We start from the raw sequence: 9812 nt of genomic DNA on the forward strand, positions 1-9812 counted from the left end.
AGATAAATTCAAAAATATCATTTTTAATGTATATGCGGAAAGACCATTCACTTTAAAACTTGCATTAATGTTGAATTTTTGATAGAAAAAATATTCTGTTCGGATTTTGTCGACCTGCACGGAGCGGTTTGAGCATTAGATCAAATCCATCATGGCTGCGCCCTTGACTGAAATCATGACTTCCCGAATTTGTCGACAATTTCATCATAGAAAGAGCCTAATTAGGGTAAATAGTTTTAAAACCATGAAGTTAAAAGATAGTGGTGCAAAGGAATATTTTTATTTTCTTAAAATTAAATGTGTTCATTGTGTTGTTTTTGCAGTTGTTGCAAAGACGACACACAACGATGATAGATGATGACTCTCCCTCGTCAGAAGAGCAGCGTTTGCAAGAATTAAAGAGTAGTTTTTCAACTGGAACACACACTCCAAATGCTGAGAAGCCAATAATTCCCCTCGCAGCTCTACCTAAGACCACTAGAGCTGACACAGCAGCTATAGAACATATCCCAGTTACAGAAAACGGCTATCAGTTCAAGAAACACCCTGGGCGCATGAAATCTGATAAGATCACTGAAATACCAGAGATTTTGGAAAACACTCTTGAATCCATTTTCAAAGGTATAAATAAAACATGTATTTTGTAGGGTTATTTTGTTGTAAATATCTGGAATGATTTACATTTTTGAAACTTAATCATACATGTATGAACAGAGAAACCAATATAAAAAAGACAGAGTTTACACATAAAAACTTATATATAATACCGAGCGCAGGCGAAGCCCGCCTCGCTAAGCGAGAATTAATGGTAACACGTATATATAAGAAAATCAGTGAAAAATGAAAGTTGAATCAGGGGTACTAAGGCCAAAAAAAATTTCTTCCAGCCCTGGGCGCCGCCATCTTGGCAGCCATTTATTTTGTTTTTAAAAAGGTAGTTCGTTCATTGATTGACTGGTACTTATCGATGTTTATTGCCCCTGAACTCGATTAAATATGTTCCAATGTTTCATTAGAAGGTAATTTGAATTAAAAGAAATTAAAAAGGAAACCAGATAAGTTTCAGTAGTGCTTCAATCAAGAAACACGACTTGTTCTATGTATGTCTTATCAAATTATCAGATGGAAAATAAAAACATTAACGTTAAGGAACTGATCTTTTAGATACTTAATAAAATATTTAATTTCATTAGAGCGGCATTTATATGAATTTAATTGATGAACAATGAAAGAAGAAATAAAAAAAAGTTCGGAATCACGTAACTCTCTTCAGCTATTTCCGAAGACAAAACTTGAACGTTTTACGTCTGAAATATGACGTCATAATGTAGACTGAGCATGCAACGTTTAGTTAAACTTTGGCTAATGATATGTGTAGGCAACCAGGCGGATCCTACTGTGTGCGTTTCAAATAAATTTTGTTCTACAACAAGAGGCCAATTGGCCTTAACGGTCACCTGAGTAGCATATATCCCATACACAAACTTGTCATGGAGTCTCATATATGCATCTAATTAATTAAGTTTCATACTGGAGTACAAAAATAATAAATTTGTAATGACGACCACATTTCAAAAAGAACTGTGAAACCTATTATTTTGGTGAAAAACTAAAAGATCTGGTCTACAAAATCATGAATTCAGTTTTCCTTTCAGGTGTGTGGGAGTAAAGAAAATAATTTTTTAGCGTTATATGCATTAACATCTATACATCCATTTTGGCCCTGCCCTAGAGTCAAAACCCATCCTTGAGGGGGACATGAAAATTAAAATTTCAGTAGAGGACTTCCTGGTAAACATAATTATTAGTCAGTTTTTTTATACAGATGTGTGAGAATAGAGAAGAAAATTTTCAAACATTATATGCATTAACACTATATTGCCATATTGCGCCCCCCCCCCTTCATGTCCTGAACACCTGACCCAGGGGCCATGAATTTCACAATTTAGGTAAAGGAGATTGTGGATATCATAACCATGTATTCAGTTTTTTGTCCCCATGTGTGGGAGGAGAGAAGAAGATTTTTTAAGATTTTAAACATTTTTACTATATGGCCATATTGGCCCCACCCTAGAGCCTGAACACCTAATAAAGGGGTCATGAATTTCACAATTTTAGTAGAGGCCCTCATGAACATCATAACCATGTATTCAGTTTTTTGCTCACATGTGTGGGAGTAGAGAAGAAGATTTTTTAAGATTTAAAAAAGTTTTACTATATGGCCATATTGGCCCCACCCTAGAGCCTGAACCCCTGACCCAGGGGTCATGAATTTCACAATTTTGGTAGAGGGCTTCATGGACATCATAATCATGCATTCAGTTTTTAACAAATATATATGGTTGTAGAGAAGAAGATTTTCTAAGATTTAAAAAAGTTTTACTATATGGCCATATTGGCCCCACCCTAGAGCCTGAACCCCTGACCCAGGGGTCATGAATTTCACAATTTTGATAGAGGGCCTCATGGACATCATAATCATGCATTTAGTTTTTAACATATATATATGGGAGTAGAGAAGAAGATTTTCTAAGATTTAATACATTTGTACTATATGGCCATATTGGCCCCACCCTAGAGCCTGAACCCCTGACCAAGGGGTCATGAATTTCACAATTTAGGTAGAGGGCTTCATGGACATCATTATCTTGCATTTAGTTTTTGACAAATATATATGATAGTAGAGAAGAAGATTTTCTAAGATTTAATACATTTTTACTATTTTGCCACATTGGCCCCACCCTAGATCCTGAACCCCTGACCCAGGGGTCATAAATTTCACAATTTTGGTAGAGGGCTTCATGGACATCATAATCATGCATTTAGTTTTTTAAAAATATATATGGTAGTAGAGAAGAAGATTTTCTAAGGTTAAATACATTTTTACTATATGGCCATATTGGCCCCACCCTAGAGCCAGAACCCCTGACCCAGGGGCCATAAATTTCACAATTTTGGTAGAGGGCTTCATGGACAACATAACCATGCAACCAGTTTTTTCCTCACATGCGTGGGAGTAGAGAAGAAGATTTTTGAAAATTTGGCTTTTTTTGCATATTTGGCCCCGCCCGTGGCACCCCAGGGGTGGTAGAGCCATGAATTTCACAATTTAGATTCTTCTTACCATAGAGATGCTTCACACCAAAAATGGTAACGATTGGCCTGGTAATTTTCAAGAAGAAGTTAAAAATGTAAAATTGTTAACGCACGACGCACAGACGCACGACGACGGACGAAGACCAATTGCAATAGGTCACCTGAGTGACTCAGGTGACCTAAAAATCAAACTCCACTGTGTTAAATCTGAGCTCGGTCCAACGGTCACACCGTTTACATATTACATTTATCTATCATTAGGTCAAGCGCAGGCAAATATCTATTAGAGTATGGAAAATGTCAATTATGTTAATAAATGGTAATGATCACTTTAAAAAGCCAAGGGTTGGTTTACAACTTTACACTGAAACAGTGAAGTACATACATGTACATGTATATGTTACCTGCAGGTTTTTGCATTTAGATTCATGAAATTTTTTTATCAACTGAACTTGGTATTCAAATTATATTTTGAATTCCAACCTTAAGGATTATGTTCATTTTCCATCTTTGTGGCTATTGTTCTTAGATTCCGAATGTAAGAGTCTGGAAACTGATGGTAGGAGCTTGTATAACCAGCTGATGAAACGACAACTTCCAGAGTCTCAATCATCTTTGACAGCTAGAGCTAGAAAGATTGAACCATTTGTCATCAGCAGGCTGTCAAATAAACAGCAGGCAAAGTTGCAAGGTATTTAGGTAGATTTTCCTCTCAGTTATCTGCAGTTTACCCTGTATATAGCAGTGATCTATGTTTTTTTTTAATCCCGAAGTATTAGGGTACTTAATTTCTTTGTGTAATTACATTTACTATGTGTAAGTATTGAACAAAGAAAGCAGTCATGTTATGTGGGAAAAAAATAATGTTGTCTTATAAAAGACTTACAATTTAGATGCATAATTTCTTGTTCTTTTTTAAAGAACTGATTGCTCTGCCTGAGTTAACAGAAGATGAACTAAAAGAACTGAAAAATTTACAAAATAATATCCAAAATCAAATAAAAAAGCGTCTACGTTTCACTACATACCACTACAGGCCTTTACAGTAAGTAATACCTCAGAAGTAAGGCATATAATATCTAGGATTACTTTGAATTTAAATGTTTACATATATATTGAATTTTGATGTGCATTAGTTTTATACAAATGATTTATTTTTCTTCAGATACACAGCAGACTTTGCCCTAAAGTACTCATATTCCAGAATGATACCAAACTACAGTGTCTTAACAGAGTGTCTCAATGAGGTATGTTTCATGTACATGCATAGAGCCAAATGAAAATTTATATGTACATGTACTTGTGTTTTGATATAAAATTTATGCATATAGCTTACTATGAATTGAATCTTTTCCATGGTTTACCATGTCACTCATTGAGCACCTTATCATGGTATTTAGATCAAAAGGAGGGATCCTGATTTTGAGCCTCAGAGTTTATTAAACATGGGATCTGGTGTTGGGTCTGCTGTCTGGTAAGTTGTATTCTGTGTCCAAGATTTCCCAGCATGGAGTTACTGCCAATAGAGCAAAATTACCCAGAGTTCTCCATGTTAACTCTAAAGATAGTATTTGCCTATTGCTGATGCACTCTGCTGGACATTTAGCTTCAGAACATTACATAATTTTATTAAGGTGGAATAACACACCTGGAAAAAGTCACTCAAATTAACAGGACATTTTTTGATAATTTTATAGTTTTAACAGGAAATTTTTTGGTTCAGAACATTACATAATTTTATTAATGAAAAATCCCAAACTCATTTTTGATGAACAACAAGTTAAAGAACAAATCTACAAGAAAATTAAAATGCAAATCTGTTTTAAAAAGATTTCTAAAAACTTAATAATTTTTAGATTTGAAAAAAATGCTTTTTACAGAAATGATCACTATATAGATCATTAATGTGGTATAAAGATTTTTATAGAGAACAGTTCATACTCATTCTGATTTAAACAGTGCAGCTTTAATTTACTGGAACGTCATTTAAAAAAAAACACTTTAAATTATATTTTTGTAGGGCAACCAACAGATTATGGTCAGAGTCTGTTAGGGAGTACTACTGTGTTGATAATGCCTCAGAAATGAACAAAATGGCCATGCAGATATTAAAAGGTGAGTACCGTTTTGATTGTCAGCATAGATTAGTATGTGACCATGCATTCTCAGCTGCTATAGAAAATTAGGCTTGTAGAGGAATATCTTCACTACTTATGTACTAGTGATGGGTACAGATGATAACATTTATGGTTAAGCCACATAATTCTTTACACTTAGCTTGCTATTACATGTACTCTCTTTGTAGCTGTTTACAGTCCAGACATATATGTTTTTCCAAGTATAGCCCTTGATTATTTAGGCACATGATTGCATGGTTAAAGTTTACTTGTTACACATGTTTATCACTCCTTTGATATTTATGAGCTTCAAAGTTACTATAGGTATATATGATGCGATTGAGACCTGGAAATTTTTTTCCAGATACACAGCATTTAGTATTAAAAGAAGACTGACAGATTCAAACATATATTTATTTGCTTAAATTGTTTTTACAGAGGGAGACATGAACAGGCAGAGTATGGTGATTCCTAATGTGTATTTCAGGGATAAGCTACCGTTACAGAAAGGTGTAAGTGCAGAGTACACATATATTCAAAGTCTTGCAAGCTTCATTGTAAATTTTGATTAAAGTATAAATTACTAGTTTACAGAAGACGGTAACCTCCATATAGATTATTTAAAAAGATTCCTCTTAAAATAATTATGCTGATTCAAGGGAGTTTTAAACTTGTCACCGCCATGTGAATTTTGGTGTTTATTCCATTATAAAGAGAACTGCAGTAACAGTTGGTTCTATATATTCATTAGATAACTGATTACCAGTGAATAATTTATACAAAATATAATCTTAGGTTTTGTGCTAAATTTTTTCTTTCGTTTCCCAAACATATATCATTCTCTAATCAAGTCTCCACATTTGTCGACCTTTCTTGTTCCTGTCTGACCGAGGCCCAGTCAATTCATAACACTAGCCTTCTTACCATGGTACATGGTCATGAAATGTGAGCACATGTACTGTGAATGTTACATTGTTTTGGTTTTATATTTAGGGTAGATTCTCATTGGTGATATGTGCCTACACATTAATGGACTTCCCAAATCAAAAGAGTCGATTACAGTTGATCAGGGAACTCTGGGACAGGACGGAGGACTATTTCGTAAGTTAGTCTTAGCAGCATGTAAATGGTTCTTTTTATGTAGAAGCAATTAAATGATGTTTGTTTGAAAATACATATAAAAAATAATCCTATTCTCTAACTTTTCATTTGTTTGTATTTACTACAGATATTGGTTGATGTTGGAACATATGCTGGGTTTCTTTTAATACAGGAAGCTCGTCGTAAATTATTGAAGGTAAATGAAAAGAAATTGATCTCTTTTAATAATTGTTTATTTACTTGAGTAAATGTTATTGGTTGCTTTAAATAATTATTTTTGAATTCATAAATAACGTTGTCTTTAAATATTTTTGCAGATGAATTTACCAAATGAGGATGTGGAAGTGAATATATTTGCTCCGGTAAATGAACATATACATGTGTTTATACCTATGTTTGGTAAAACTTGAAATTCATTGATTTGGTACATATATTTATTTTATGATTTATTGAAGAAAATCAAATTATTATTTTTTTTAATATTGAATTATTTTTATTTTATCAGAAATTTAGTAATTATTACATGTAGTTTATATATTTTAGTGCCCACACAATCAACATTGTCCAAAGTTTAGATATGCTCCAGAGAACATGCCTTGTAATTTTGAGGTACAATGCCAGCAGTGGAAGGGCCAGGTACATACATGTATAACTGTGTTTATTTGTAAAGAAGTATATATGATATATATCCCTGGAAAAATTGGGATATGTGATACACCCACTTAAGTGAAAACCAAACTTTTACTTAAGTTTGTACATATTTACATGTGAAATATTTTTCTTTACTGGTATTTTTTAAATGAGGTACTGTGTATATCTTTATTCACAAACTATATATGTACATGTAGTTCATAATTACCCCTATAAATTCCTTGTTCGATGTTTATGTCAGATAGTGATATAAAAGTGTGGAAGTCAGTTGGAAGTCCAACCACTGTTTCTTCATGCAACAAGTATTGAGATCTCCATATCTAAAAAAAAAATACTACCTATGTATTCTTTGGTTTTTCATGCCAGAATTTCAAAACATATGGTACATTGTAATGAGGAAGGCTGTTTTAATATGTTAATATATGGTACATTGTAATGAGGAAGGCTGTTTAATATGTTGATTTATTTTTGCAAGTTACTCCCCTTTTTGAATTTCTAAATATCTAATCTACTTTTTGTAGTCTCAAGACAGAGTGAAAGAAAGATACAGCTATGTCATTTTCAAAAGAGGAAAGCTTGCAGAAGGTATTTCCACCAGATGGACAATATACATGCTCCAGATAATGATTTTTCTATCTTGGACAAATAAGATCATATTTGTTACATGTATTTCATTTAGATACATGTACTGTAAATTCCTTATTTTACGTGAATTACTTTATTACGGGATTCCGGTGTTTTGCATCAAATCCTGAAAATATGAAATCGAGAGCACCAATTTTTTCGTAAAATTTTATATAGCTCAAAACTGTCTGAAAAATAAAAGCTAGATTTTAAAATCTGTGAGGACTGCTTCTCGCTATTTTACACGAATATTAATTCCTCACGTTTAATAAGGAATTTACAGTATTTGCTTCTGTAAAGCAGAAAACCTCCACATATGTTCAAATCATGATTTGTGTACATTTTCATTCTTTATTAATTTCCAAAAAATGTACACTACCATATTTTTGGTTTGACATTTCTTATTGGTAACATGCTGTACCTTCTTCTGATTTCAGATATGACAAATGAATGGCCAAGGATAGTGTTCTCAGAGGTCCTTCAGAAACGACACAAGGATATGGCGTACTGTACTTTATGCTGCCCTGATGGTACACTGAGCAGGAGATCGATCAGTAGAGGGCGTAATGGAAGGTGTGGCTTAGTCTGTAAAAATTATGATATTTTATAATAGAAGTAAAAATGGTGGGGAGGGGAAGACAGTACATGTATATACAAATACAGTTAAACCACACTAGTACCAATCAGTGTCTTAAATGAAAAAAATGTACTGTACATTCATAATTAAACACAAGGAATAAATATCAGCATTAATTTGTGAGAAGCATCCATCATGCATTTTAATTCTCGCTTTTATCTTTCTGGCAGTTGTGAACTATATGAAAGTGTACGATAAATTGGGTGCTTGTTTTTTTATGTTCTTGAAATTTGGCACAAAACAACAGAATCCCATAATGAAGTATACATACCGTACTCGTGTAAGATAAGGAATTTATAGTTCTCACAAAATCTTTGTTCTTCTCGAACAAGATGAAAAAAAAATGCATCACTTTATTATTTTTTAATTAGGGAGCTGTATCGAATGACCTGTGAATCTCAGTGGGGAGACTTACTTCCTGTAAAACTAGACCATGAAAATGAAAGTAACATCACAATGGATCGTGAAGACAGTGCAGATGATGGAACAGGTTGGAACAACCTGGCGGAGCAGAACATGACAACAGATTCCAAAAAGACAACATCCCATACAAAAGACTTGTTTGATTTGGACTCTCTATACAATATAAAAGATGACAGTCCCAAAGAAAAATAAACTACTTGTACTAGTAAAACATGTTGTTGTTATGTTTTATACTAAAGGTCATTTTCAGGTTTTTTTGTGAGAAATAAAATTATAATTATCCGAACAATTTCTTTTTCTAAAGGGAACCCTTTAGACATATTACGGACAATATATTTGTTACATAATTACAGAACATATAGCTGTAATTTAAAGAATTGGAAATACTGGTATTTGATAGATGTGTGCTGGATGCAATGTTTGCTCTTTGTGAATCTGTGACACCAATCGCATGATTATACCATGTTAACTGATAACTGTTACCATGCTTCACATTATTCCCAGTCGTCAAAGATAATTTAAATTTCCTGCCTTTATTTAGCTCACCTGAGCCAGAAGCTCAAGTTAGCTATTCTTGTTGTTTGTCATCACCATTGTTGGCATTAATGTTGTCATAGTAAACTTTTAACATTTCACATTAATGTTTTTACTTCTTCTCCAGAGCCACTGGGCCAATTAACCAGGCATAGCAAAAAAAAAGGTACATTGCTATTTTGATTTTGATATTTTTAGAAAATCTTCCTATTTCCAATAAAAAAAGAGAAAACTTATTGGCTGGAAAGCTGAAACTTTTGTGAAAGCGTCCTCAGGTTGCATTCAAGTTTGTTCAAATCATTATCCCTTGGGGAGAGGGGAATTTTGACATAGGAATATAAGTTTTTAAAAATCTTCACAAAAACCATATGGCCAGAAAAGCTGAAACTTGAGAGGAATTGTTTTCATGTTGTGTATATTCAAGTTTGTATAGAAAAAGGAGAGGCATATACAGAGTGTTAAAGTTTTGCATAGGAATAATTAGAAGAATTTTTTTAAAAAAATCGATCCTCTCAAAAACTGTTTGGCTAGAAAAGCGGAAACTTGTGTAGAAGCATCCTCATGTTATGTAAATTCAAGTTTGCATAGAAAAGGGTCAGGGAATGATAGGGGGTGAATTTGGCATTGGA

The 9812-nt window shown here is 33.4% G+C and overlaps 1 protein-coding gene across 1 annotated transcript; it reads left to right on the plus strand.

Moving 5' to 3' along the window:
• The first annotated feature begins 47 nt into the window (after nt 1-47).
• On the plus strand, nt 48-8860 carry LOC105332303 (ribosome assembly protein METTL17, mitochondrial). Its single transcript, XM_066078523.1, has 15 exons — nt 48-226; nt 324-621; nt 3626-3787; nt 4018-4141; nt 4262-4343; nt 4497-4570; nt 5117-5211; nt 5652-5725; nt 6207-6314; nt 6442-6510; nt 6632-6676; nt 6858-6950; nt 7487-7550; nt 8027-8162; nt 8598-8860. The coding sequence occupies exons 1-15, from the start codon at nt 152-154 to the stop codon at nt 8839-8841; spliced, it is 1743 nt and encodes a 580-aa protein (XP_065934595.1). The 5' UTR covers nt 48-151; the 3' UTR covers nt 8842-8860.
• The last annotated feature ends 952 nt before the right edge of the window (nt 8861-9812 follow it).

The sequence above is a fragment of the Magallana gigas genome, chromosome 3 (genome assembly GCF_963853765.1).
Source record: "Magallana gigas chromosome 3, xbMagGiga1.1, whole genome shotgun sequence".
NCBI lineage: Eukaryota > Metazoa > Mollusca > Bivalvia > Ostreida > Ostreidae > Magallana > Magallana gigas.